The sequence below is a fragment of the Megachile rotundata genome, chromosome 3 (genome assembly GCF_050947335.1).
Source record: "Megachile rotundata isolate GNS110a chromosome 3, iyMegRotu1, whole genome shotgun sequence".
In the NCBI taxonomy this organism is placed as follows: domain Eukaryota; kingdom Metazoa; phylum Arthropoda; class Insecta; order Hymenoptera; family Megachilidae; genus Megachile; species Megachile rotundata.
This window is the reverse complement of record NC_134985.1, coordinates 22,991,254-23,003,777: the sequence shown is the minus strand read 5'-3', so window position 1 is coordinate 23,003,777 and position 12,524 is coordinate 22,991,254. Positions and strand designations below refer to the sequence as shown.

The window sequence follows — 12,524 nt, the reverse complement described above, 5'->3', positions numbered from 1 at the left end:
ACCAAAGAGAGAGAACCGGACACCGAGTGGGGATGGATGTAGCCTCAGGCAGGTATATTACCTGCGTTTTACCTTCAGCGGTGCTCAACTCGCATTTTCTCCTCTTCAAACTTCTCGTTTGTCTCCTACTCTCGTCAAATTCTATATCTTGCTCGCGATTTTGCCTTTCGCCATAAAATATTCGAACGTAAAATATACTATTTTCCTAATATTTCCCTAGAATTTCTATTTCGATCGTCTATTCTTCTATTCTTCGCCTCGGAGATTTCAATGCCTGTACGAATTTCCTTCGGCGCAACGGGGAGATCGATGCTCGTTCGCGTACCTACAATTTTTCTTCGGAACGCGTCTCTTTCTCTATTAATATTACCAATTTCGTCGTTTCAACCGACCACGACATCGTTATATTTTTAATAGTTAACCGCATCGCATACTTCGATCGTTCTTCGTATCACGAACCAAGTACACATTCGCGTAAAGCTAATTACGTTAACGGCGATGATCGATGGAACAGCGAGATTAGAATTGGTTGGGAGACGAGAGTCGATGGAATTTTAGAAAATGAGAACAACGTTCTGAGTGGCTATCTATCTGACTTCCATAAAGCATTCTTTCCCTGTTCCTTTTACCAAACAATCCCACCACGAGCTAACAGATAAACTTGATGCAAACGCCAACGGAAAAAAGGAATTCCTTGCATTCTATCGTCTGTACGCGGTGCTACTATCGTTTTATATGGTAACCTTGATACGATGTTTCAGTCGCGTTGATTAGCTTTAACGCATGGATTATCCTTTGAAGGTTTGCTGGATTTACGAATTACCTGTGAAATCCGAGAGAACACACCTGCATACCTGCGGAACTCGTTAAATTACGACATGCAACCGAGTATCAGCAATTTTCCCACGAATAATGGAATTTTTAACCTGACTGTTTTCCAGACATGGTACCGCTATTCGACGATTCACCGATTCACCGATTTAATCAAATTATCTTCGAATTATTGTATTAAGATAATCTATTTATTATAAAACACCGTTTCTGTGTATTCCAATCCATGCGGAATTGTTCAGAAAAATTGTGTTATACGTTAATTAAAATATGTTAAACGCAACTAAATAGAAATCATCGTGTATAATTTAATTGATTGAGCTATAACAATTAATGAAACATAGGGCACGAATATATCAATTGAAGTTTATTATCGAAGGATCGTATGGTGTGCCTTCGAAAGGAGATCCTTTTGCGTCCCACGCCTTTCTCAATACTTTCTCCATTTTCTGCACAGAAAATTTCGTGTTAGAAACTCGCGTTTCGCGATTACGTCTGTCATTCTGACGCTTTTGCGACGCTCTACTACTTACGATTTGTTCGGAAGTTGGTTTACCGAGAAGTTTTTGTTGATGATTCCACATTAACTCTTGAACTTTCATTTGCTCTTCTGACCCCATTTCGTCTAAATTTCTTGAACAATCGATCTTAGTCAAATCAATTTTTGGCTCACCAACGAGTAACGCTTCCCACCATCTTTCCGACGCTTTTTCAAGATGGATCTACGATAATTATTTACCGATTATCGTGCCCTGTAACGGACTTATTTCACTAGTCTTTGCTTCCACTTACGCTAATGTGTTGCCCAGGTACTATACTCCATACCGATTCGTCTTTTCGTACTTTGAAACTTAATTCGCCTCGAAATATTGTGCTCCACACAAAATAACGACATTCTTCTGCTTCTTGATTTTGTTCCACCGTTGATGTCCTTGCCTCTATTTTAATTTCTTTCGAATCTAAATGTATTCTCAAATCTTTAGCGGTTTTGATACAATTAGGAAGTTGAACCAATACGTCTATATCGGCGATGGTTTGTGACCAAGTATAATTTTCTCTTACTGCTCCGTTGTAACTATCGGATGATCTATCCCTCTCTGCCAATCGAGCAGATACGTTTGTCGTTTGATTCTCTTTACTCGTCTCGATTTCTACTTCGTGATCCATTTGTGGAATAATGGAATCTTCTTCTATCGCCATTGACTCGTCTTGGTCTTTATCGTTATTCTGGACAATAATGTCTTGGTTGGCCGATGGGTCTGTTCCGTTCGCGAATTTAGAAATACTTTTCCATTTTCGTAAACTGTGCAAAACGAGCTTCTCTATTGTACCAGCTGGAAATCCTAATTTTTCATATGGTCCAGATTCGACGTAAAAATCTGTACTGTAATTGAATTATATATAGTCTTTTGTAAACGAGAAGAAAGAAAGAAAAAGAAAATCATACGTATAAAAATAATGCATCGATAAGGCGGTATATATATTGGCTCACCATCTGTACAAAAATCCAAAAAATGCGTCCAAGAAGTTCGTAATATTTCTCTCTTCTTGTAAAATTTCTAAAAATACCTGATCATGAGTAGAATTCATTATGAAGTTCTTTTCGGTTATAATAATTATATTGTTATCAAACGTTTTTAAACAGTATTTTAACCGTAGCGGTTCTTTCCTTCATCAGTACATCATTACTGACGTGCACTATTAACCTGTTTATTGTTGATCTACACGTTTGCTCGACATAAACTGTCTTCTATTTAAAATTTCATTCTCTATTGACAACTAATTGTCATAAATAGGTTATACAAAGATTTATTTGAGAAACACTGTTCAGAATTTTACCTACTGCTTTAATAACATTTATTGGTAATCATCGTCAAACTTATTAAAATCATTATTCTTAATTAAAATCGTGACGTATAAATTCTTTTATACAATTTTGAGCTTTCTGTTTGCTTTTTTAATTAACTCATTTCATTTGCTTCGAATGCCCTCTGGGATAATGTTTGGGCAAACATGCATCACGTTGATCATTGCCCATTGGTTCTTGTTCATGATACATACAATGTCTTTCGCGGTACATACAATATACACTAATACACTTATACACATATAGCTACAGTTATAAAAGACAATGAGAAAAAGGAAGATATGTTTACCGCATATTTTTTATTTTTCTCGGACCTCTATTGCTTTCGGTTCTTTGCATAAGAAGTTCACTTTTCAAGTGAATCAGTTAGGCCAGTTATAAGCCAGCTAGGATAGAAGAGAGTAGATCAAAAGATGAGAAAGAGAGAGAGAAAGAGAAAGAGCTGGAAGAGACGAATGGTTCGATAATGGTGTCTCGCGCGTCGAACAGTGTACACATTTCTGTAAAAGTGATTTAAAGATATACAACGTAGATATATCAACGACACAATTATGTCGACACGAACAAATACCCAAGCTGGATTTCAACCGGTATAAATAAATACAGATTTTTTACTTTTTTTTAGATTGTATGTTATTAAAATTTCCGTCTAACCTTTGTTGTGCACTGTAGGATTCAGACGTTTATGTTACGTATGAAGATCAACAGAAAATTAATAAGTTTGCGAGACAAAATGCTAAAATGGAAGATTTGAAGGAAGAGTTGAAAATCAAGCAGGTATGTACGTATTTGGCATCGACAATTGATTCGTGTTATTTGTAACCTTATTTGGTCATGTATAATTTTACATACATGTCATTGTGATTTATATAGAATGAATTAAAGAATTTAGAAGATGCTTGGGACGAAATAATTTTTCTAGATGATACTACAAAAATACCATATTATATCGGTGAAGTTTTCATTTATGAAGACGTGGAAAGGACTCAGGTATATTAATCTTTTGTATTATGTATAACTTCTATAATGTCTTTATTTAATAATAGAATTATTTTATTCTAAATTTTGAAGAAAATATTATAAATTTTATAGCTTTTGAAAATAACGCATAATATTCTTATATGTTTTATAAGAGAAACTGATATTTTTTTTAAATTAATCATTTATTCAAAATATTTTAGAATTATTTGGACGAACTTAAGGAGAAAAAGAAAACCGAAATTTCCAGTTTAGAAAGTAAATGCGCTGATTTAAAAAACATCATGAGCGAATTAAAAACGCAACTGTATGCAAAGTTTGGTAGTCGTATAAATTTGGAAGCGGAAGAAGATTGATCTAGTCAATTGTGCACATAAAACTTTTGTAATTTAAAATAAAATTTTTATATTATTATCAATACGCGTGTGGTGTTACTTTATACATTTTGAATTTGAAAACATGTTAATCGTTACTGTATAATAAACATTTAATAAATTATAATTTTTCCACAATGTTTTTATTATAATTATCTTATTTGTCCTCTGATATTATTTTTAAATTTTACATATGTATGTATATATAATTAAAAAGATGCTAGCAACTTACCACTTTGCTAACTATGTCATTAAATTTGGATCAATACCAAATTGATCTTATTATAAACTGCTTAAATAATTTAACTAAAACAAATCACTCCCAAGTTAATGTATACCAGTTAAATATCTTTGTATTTTATGTTTTCTAATATTAATAATTTAATGAACATATTACAACCATTTCTAAACATAATATTTCATAATTAAGAATAACATAAAAAATGTCAAATACTCAAAAGTATAATATTGTAGTATGAATATTCTACTTTAAATTTAATTTCAATTTTTAAATTGTTGCAATTTAAAAAAAAATTGTGTATTATAAAAGTGGAAGATTCCTTGCCCAAAATGTTGCAAAAGTTAAAATATATTTTTTATATCTGACACATAATTTATACTTTAATAAATGTAATGTACAACTTGAAGCTTGATTACAGCCATATACTATCTGCTTCCCTCTATCACTTTACTTGAGGTAATTTTAGTTTCACCTCTTAGCTTTGCTTGCACTAGTACCTAGTTAACTACAGCTCATTCAGTATATTCTTATCTGCTGTACAAGAATCATTCCTTTTCAGTTTTTAAAGTGAGCAGTAGATTTGCATAATATAAATGTAATGAATTAAATAAGACATCATATATTTATTTTCTATTGTTCTACCACTTTTTATTAAAAATAAAATATAACAGTTTTTTTTAACAACGTTTATACAAAATATGGACACAGCAAAGGAATTGATATTGAATTTAAAGCAAACAAATAAATCACATGTGGGGTATGGTTTACAGAAAGAATGTGAAGCACTCATTGGTCACATTTTACAAAATATGGTTCAATCCGAATTACCTGAATTAATTCCTGAGGTGAAAAATGAACAAGATTCTATCGAATATAGAGAACAAGGTATTAATGCTTTTTATATACTGTAATTCAATATGTATATCTCATTACATTACTACACAATAATAGGAATATTTACTTACATAACAATAGGAAATCAACATTTTGTAATGGGCGAGGATTTTGAAGCTATAAAATGTTATACAATGAGTTTAGCATACGCGGATAAAAAAGAACTTATGTCTTATGCTCATGCCAATCGATCTGCAGCTTTGTATAGACAACAACTTTACAAAGAATGTATAATAGACATTGATGCTGCTTTAAATCTTGGATATCCGGAAGAAAAAAGAAAAAAATTGAAGGAGAGAGGGATCAAAGCCGTTGAAGAAATTAAAAAGAAACTGCTGTTCAAAGAAAATGATCGTATTGATACAGAAAAATTTATGAACAGATGCCTATCAGAAACGGTAAATAATACACCTATTGTTGTAAAATATCGAAATGGAAAGAATAAAATTGGAAAAGATATAGATAAAGATGCTAAAGCTGACGAAAATAAACAAGATTCGATTAATGGTTGTCGCGAATCATCTGCACACGATAACGAAGACAGAGAACCAAGATACTTAGCGGATGAAGGTCCTTTAAAGCTGACTTATGGTCCCAGTAAGGAGGCTCCAGCTGCTAGCGATGGTGTTAGTATTGCTTTCTCTGAAAAATATGGTCGTCACTTAGTAGCTACAAAAGAATTTAAACCAGGAGATATAGTTACTATCGAAGATCCATTTGCTTTTACTATTTATATGCAAAGGTAATCAATTTGGTAACATTGAAATATGTTTTGATATTAACTAATTTCGTATATTACAGTTATTTTACGCATTGTCATCACTGTTTAGCAAGAAGCTTTAATTTGATTCCATGTTTAAAATGTCCAGTGGCTCAATATTGCTCAGAAACATGTAGGAAATTAGCTTGGGAAATGGCTCATCAGATAGAATGCCCGATTTTGGCATTAGTAGGAAACTTACTTAATGTTGATAAAAATAAAATACGAATGCTTACCAAAATCGTCAGGTTTTTAATTGTGGCAACAGCGAAAGGTAAAAAAATTCAAGAACTGCTCGAAGACATGAAAGTAGCTGAATCTAATCCAGGTAAAGAATAGGTTTGATATTTTATTTCTAGAAAAGAAAATATTAGAGAAAGTTAAAGTATTTTTAAATAATATGAAAGTAATGGCAAGTTATGTCATAAATAGTGAACTTTAACATACTGTTCGTGTATAGATTTTATAAAATTTTCTTTTGCAGATAATAGAACTGCAGGATTTACAGATGAAGGCATATTGGACAGTACTAGTTCACGATCTGCTCTGAGTCTTGCTACTAATATGACAACAAGACCACTCATTGGAATCAGTGCTTTTGCGTGTATCTCAGCTCTCGCAGCTATACTTTTAGCCACACAGACTAACTTCTTCTGCAAGAAATACGAAGTGGACCAATTAAGAGATATTAATGATCTTCCAGAGATCAAATTCTGTGGCAGCATTATGTTCCGTGCCTGTGTTATAATGTGTTCCAATTGTTTCTTAGTAATTTATTTAATGGATAATACTTAACATGTTATATAAAATTCGATAAAGTACAGAAATCAATATAAAACAATGTTACATCGTATGAAATTTATTTTGTAGGTGCAACAAGAACCAGGAATTAAAACAGGTTCAGGCTTATATATAACACATAGCTTGTACAATCATTCTTGTGCGCCGAATACATTTCGGCATTTTGAAGGGATGACAATGATCACTCGTGCACTAGAGCCAATATTTCCTGGAGATCAAATATTCACAAATTATTGTGCTTCATATGCATATATGACAAGATCTGAAAGAAGAGAAAAAATAATGCAAGATTACTTTTTTGAATGCGATTGCATCGCGTGTACATTTGATTGGCCATCATACAATGAAATTCTTCGAAACCACATTGGTTCTATTGCTAAAAATAAAGAGCTCGTGGCAAAATTGAAACCTTACAAGCAGAGATTAGCAAAAAATATGTATGATATTGAAGCTGTAAAATCGGTTCTGGGTATACTCTATAAAGAAGTGACCCAACCGTGCGAAGAAATAGTACATGCAGAACAATACTTGAAGAGCTATTATTTAGGTAAATTTAAGTAAACCAAAAGTGAATTTACTTACATTTGCTTATTTGCTTGTATGCTTTACTTATATGCTACGCTTACTTGCAAATACTAATAGCGTACTTACTTGTATCCTGTAAACCACATTTATCTCAATACTACACTTTGTACACTGATCTATTTTTTGCTTATTAATCTTATACTGCTGCTTTTAAATATTTAGCTTATATTATTCTATAAAAAATACATTAACTGTTTGGCTGCAAAGGTACGTGAGAAATGTGTGTATTAGATGCAATTCGATTTTAAGTTCAAGCCTATACATGAATTGTTTTGTTTTTAGATCCATAAAAGAGGCATCAATATTCTACTATGTTATCAATGAAAGACATGAAATATTCCTAAAAACAGTTTATTTAAGTTATACATGATATTTAGCTAATTCCTAAAAAAGTGTGCATAGCTTCTTTCATGCGTTATACCTGTATCAATGTTCAAACAAATTCAAATTTATGTAATGTAAATTTAAAAACCACATAAAGCGGAAAATAAACTTTTTAATGCCTGCCTTCCTTAGAAAAGAAACATTTTTAGACATAATAGATGCGTGACATCAATAATGCCACGAGAAAATTAGTATTTTATATATCATATATAAATTATAAAATAAAATGCTTTATATCTGTATCTTTCATATATTTTTATACTAAACAAAGTATATTGGACTTAAAAGTTGGACAAAATCACTTTTACTAATCTAAATTGAAGACCGAAGAATGTTACAAAATAATCATTTGACGAAACTAATAAAAATTATAAAAATGATAGAGGCAATGCTAGCAATTCATTAAAATTACAATGCAATAAATCCTACGCATTATTCCAAGATTATCATATAATTGCAATAAACAATGGAATTATACAATTAAATTACTGATCTCTAAGTCAATATGTTACATATTGAAATATTTTTTATCACAATAAACTATTTAGATTTCAATAAAATATAATGTACCTTGAATATATTTTGTTAATATTCAAGATGTATTTGAATCTTGTTTAATTTTGTAGAAATAAAAACAAAGAAACACCGAACACGCGTTAAAAATTTATTAAACGTTACCGATGTTCTAAATCTCTTCCACTTAAAGCGCTATAATAAGTATAATGTACTAAAATATGTCTGTCCGGAAAATGAAAGAGTAAACAAATATATTTTCAGATATCATTATATGTATCTCTGTAAATTATATAAACAGAATCCATAGAACTTATATAAATTCTATATTTAAAAATGTATGTTTTCAGCACAGTGCAGTCTTACTATATGATTTCTATCCGTTTATACAATCTACTGAGCAAGTTCGCCCTCATACTCTTACAAATTTAGGAATTTAAACATTCCCAATGTGGTGAATTTACAAATTTACAAATTGACAAGTTGAAAAATTGTCCAATTTAGAAATTTTTTAATTTTAAGCTACATCGTTAGTTCTACGACTATAATAATAAAACAGTGTATGGAAGGAGTTTCATTTATATGACTCATTCCACAATTTTTTTTGCTCCTATAGCTCCGCTCGAGAATCATACAGCAAGACTTCACCATGCATGGAAAAACATGCTAACATTTCATTAGACACAAATATCAAAATCATGTACTATTGAATTTTGTTAGCATTTATCGGATTTTTACTAAATATCATTGCAAAATATTCAGCTCATATTTTATTAGACGAGTATGAATGCGAGAAAAATAAAGGAGTACCATATCTCCATTTTTCATTATATAATAAATAATGATAAACGAATTAAAATCGTCCGATATTAGAAAAAGCAGCAAACAGAGGTGTCGTAGTTGTAGCTGGTTGCTGATCGCCGATGCTTTTGAGCAAATTGCCTTGTAACAGACTGTCAAGTGCCTTTTGAACTGTTGGATCGTTTAGTAGAGGTGACGGCGAAACTCCCGTAGTAGTTGTAGTTGTGGATGCTGTTGTGGCAGTTGATGCTGCTGGCATAACATGATGTACTCATGAAGTAAGCAGTACCAGCAATATATGTATATGTATGTGTATGTATATAATATATATATATGTATATACATATAAATATATATGTATATTCGAAGTTCGTTCGCTTTGATCACTGCATCATATAGTAATCACAATTTCACTACACGCACGAACTAAATGAAAAAACCCAAAGCGTACGAAGTTCGTTTACGTCTAATCAATCACGTACAATGACTGATTGAAATCTAAATTTTACCTGAAATTATTTGTCTAAGAAATTCTTAGACAAAATACACATTTTTCTCTTTAATGTTAAATAGATTGTGAAACTTCTTTAACAGAAATTTCTATACGCGACTGAAAAACATTTCTTTGGAAATGTTCATGAAATGGACACAAACAAATCCAGAAAGGAAAACGTAAAAGACAGGTGCTTCAAAATTTCTAAGATGCACCTATAAAAACGATCTTCCTACAGATGAAAGATAATGCAACAGGTCTTTCTTTCGCTTGGAAACCACAATAAAAATTTTATTTCCAATGCTACTCGTTTTGAGTAATAAATGCACCATTAATGGTATTCTTGTAAAAAAACAAAAAGGCAAGCATTCCAATTGTACAATATGTACATAACGCAATGAAATTACACTCCTTCCGAAACTTATACAGCACAAACTGTTAATTAACTTCAGTAAAATCACTACCTATTAAATTTTTATGAAATTTATACTATTCCCAATTTGTAAGTTACGATATAGAAATTGACCATAAACTTAGCAAAGATTTGATACTATATACATTTCGTTAAAATTTAAATAATTATATCTTAAAAACCTTACCTCCCCAAGTAGCTGGTGGAACAGGTGTCGGTGTCGAAGTTGGAGCTGGTACTGGACTAGGTGCTGGCACGGATGAATTTGTTTTGTTACTGTTTAGGATGTTAAGTATTCTAGATTGTAATTCGGCTTGTTTCGGGTCGCTAACTGTTATCGTAGTTGTCGCCGTTGGTAAATCTTTTACGTCTCCTAACTCAACTTGCACCTGTTCTTCGCGTTTAATTTCCAGATATTTTATAACACGATCATATTGTAACACTGTTAGTTGATGATTATCAGCCAACATATTTAAAAGAACTTGAATAGCATCAGGATGTCTTTCGTTCGCGAAAGGTGTATTCAATGGAACCGATCGTCCACCAGCCTTGTAATTAGCAAAATCACGTTGTATTAAATTAATAGCATCATCGACGAGCATATTTCTGTGTTCTATATGAAACAATGAATATATATTAATATCACGATTATTAAATTCTTTGAACATTATTGAAACAAATACCTTGAGGTAAACCGTGAAGAATATTTAAAGTTAAGGAATGATGTTCTTGATTAATAGGTGTAACGACAACTGCGTATAAACATCCACGGCTTGCTATATTTCCTAGAACTCTACTTAAAAGAACATCTTCATTTGGAAATAATAAATCCACTGTTAATCCGATTTTCTTTAACCTCATTTCAATACTTTCAGCATACTCCCTGTACGAATAAATATTAGATAAAAAATACATTCCATAACTATACAAAAACTACATTACTTTTATACATACGTTAATGCTTTGTTCACAACAATAATTTCACAGTCATTTTTTTCAGTTACCACATTTGAGTATTCGGTTGATGTGCTGGTATTGCTGTTAAAGCAAATACAACATTAAATTGTAATACCTACAACAAGTAATAAGAAGAAAGAATCACGAATTCTGACGATAAACTTACTTAAAATTGATGTTCATATCTCTAGGGCCAGAGTTCTTGAAATCTTCGTAACGATTATTACTGTCGTTAAATGAATCTCGACCAAAATTGTTCCCCCTTAATCTGTCACCTTGTTTGTGATCCCAATCCCGTGCACCTTTGTCATCTAAACGACCACTTCTATTAATAGGACTACGGTCTCTAAAATTATTCCCACTTGAATTGTCCCTATTTTTATTACGGTTTTTTGCACCTCTGTTGTTCCTTGCTCTACCACCACCGCCACTATTCATACCACCACCTCCACCACCACTTTGACCATGATTATTCTGATTATTTGAATTACGATTTTGATTTCCTCCGGGTCTATTTTGATTTCCCCCTGGACCAAACTGATTGCCACCTCTATTTTGATTAAATTGGTCACTACTGCTCCTGGTCTGATTATTCGGATTAAATTGATTATTTCCTTTATTTTGCATCACATTAAACTGATCGTTTCCACTGTTTCGATTTTGATTTGCAAACTGATCATTTACATTGTCCCTATTCTGATTAGCATCGTTAAATTGATCATTTCCACTGCTTCGATTTTGTATAGCATTTCCTTTTTGGTTATCATTTAACTGTGAATCGCAGTTAAAACTCTGATTCGAGTTAAAACTTGAATTTCCCCCATAATTTTGACTCCCGCTATTAAAAGAATCATTTCCAGGATTAAAGTGATTATTATTAGAATTAAACTGATTATTGGGTCCTCCTAATTTCCCTGGGCCCCCGCCACTGGATTGATTGTCTTTCTTTGCTGGTCTAACATCTGTTCGAAGAGACAGAAAACATGAAATTTTACAACTTACATCCATAATCATTGATAAATTAAAGAAATAACCCTAATAAAAAGTACCTATTCTTCTGCCTTTGAACATAGCACCATCTTCGTTCTGAATAGCTTTTTGAGCAGATTGTTCTTCCTCAAATTGAACAAAGCCAAAACCTCGATTTATCAAAGAACCAACAACAGTTCCATATTTTGAAAAGTGTTCTTCCAATTCATGTTTGGTCATATCGTCCGTTTGTAAATGACCCACAAATATTCGGCTACTTACAGTAGCAGGATCTTTTAAAAGTCTTACACTCATTTTTACGTGATTTGCTTTTAAAAAGCAATCGTTAAAAGTAAATATTTATTTGGATGAATGATTAAATGCACTAACCGCATTCAAACGATAAAAACAACAGAGTTTATATTACAATGCTGACGTTCACTTCTTACAATTTACTTCGTTTAAGTATACTATCGGCAACACAAGGATGATAACATTATACAGCAGTAAACAGCTTGTTTGTACTTTCTGTTTAGTTTCTATTAGTTTCTCACTACACACCGCTATGGTAAAAAACAGGGCTCTTTCATCAACAATCGAAAGCTGAAGAAATTACATATAATGGCGCGTATATATAAAATTTATCCTTCAAGTGTGTTCTATT

The 12,524-nt window shown here is 31.9% G+C and overlaps 4 protein-coding genes across 12 annotated transcripts; 2 read left to right on the top strand and 2 right to left on the bottom strand.

Moving 5' to 3' along the window:
* Positions 1–1,119: 1,119 nt before the first annotated feature.
* On the bottom strand, positions 1,120–2,802 carry LOC100882645 (nudC domain-containing protein 3). The gene is made up of 4 exons (XM_003708419.3): positions 2,324–2,802; positions 1,624–2,215; positions 1,365–1,553; positions 1,120–1,280 (listed from the first exon to the last, which is right to left on the bottom strand). The coding sequence occupies exons 1-4, from the start codon at positions 2,419–2,421 to the stop codon at positions 1,188–1,190; spliced, it is 972 nt and encodes a 323-aa protein (XP_003708467.1). The 5' UTR covers positions 2,422–2,802; the 3' UTR covers positions 1,120–1,187.
* A 229-nt stretch (positions 2,803–3,031) lies between these two features.
* Positions 3,032–4,188, top strand: Pfdn4 (prefoldin subunit 4). Its single transcript, XM_003708418.3, has 4 exons — positions 3,032–3,288; positions 3,371–3,475; positions 3,572–3,688; positions 3,880–4,188. The coding sequence occupies exons 1-4, from the start codon at positions 3,250–3,252 to the stop codon at positions 4,030–4,032; spliced, it is 414 nt and encodes a 137-aa protein (XP_003708466.1). The 5' UTR covers positions 3,032–3,249; the 3' UTR covers positions 4,033–4,188.
* A 520-nt stretch (positions 4,189–4,708) lies between these two features.
* Positions 4,709–7,855, top strand: LOC100882423 (protein-lysine N-methyltransferase SMYD4). Of its 3 annotated transcripts, none has more exons than XR_013037735.1 (6): positions 4,709–5,176; positions 5,267–5,927; positions 5,987–6,273; positions 6,430–6,713; positions 6,816–7,538; positions 7,614–7,855. XR_013037735.1 is itself a non-coding variant. In XM_012297729.2 (6 exons), the coding sequence occupies exons 1-6, from the start codon at positions 4,990–4,992 to the stop codon at positions 7,619–7,621; spliced, it is 1,905 nt and encodes a 634-aa protein (XP_012153119.1). In that variant the 5' UTR covers positions 4,709–4,989; the 3' UTR covers positions 7,622–7,855. The 3 variants fall into 3 exon arrangements, 2 of the variants coding, with proteins under 2 accessions (XP_012153119.1, XP_003708465.1); XM_012297729.2 differs by having other exon boundaries at positions 6,816–7,293; XM_003708417.3 differs by having other exon boundaries at positions 6,816–7,855.
* Positions 6,393–12,470, bottom strand: Neos (nuclear receptor coactivator protein neosin). Of its 7 annotated transcripts, none has more exons than XR_013037733.1 (7): positions 11,941–12,469; positions 11,058–11,853; positions 10,889–10,972; positions 10,618–10,817; positions 10,122–10,547; positions 6,742–9,281; positions 6,393–6,598 (listed from the first exon to the last, which is right to left on the bottom strand). XR_013037733.1 is itself a non-coding variant. In XM_012297730.2 (7 exons), exons 1-6 carry the CDS (start codon positions 12,173–12,175, stop codon positions 9,082–9,084), a joined length of 1,941 nt encoding a protein of 646 aa, XP_012153120.1. In that variant the 5' UTR covers positions 12,176–12,470; the 3' UTR covers positions 6,393–7,008; positions 9,039–9,081. The 7 variants fall into 7 exon arrangements, 5 of the variants coding, with proteins under 5 accessions (XP_012153120.1, XP_003708464.1, XP_012153122.1 ...); XR_013037734.1 differs by having other exon boundaries at positions 6,393–7,008; positions 7,398–9,281; XM_012297730.2 differs by having other exon boundaries at positions 6,393–7,008; positions 9,039–9,281; positions 11,941–12,470.
* Between the last annotated feature and the right edge of the window lie 54 nt (positions 12,471–12,524).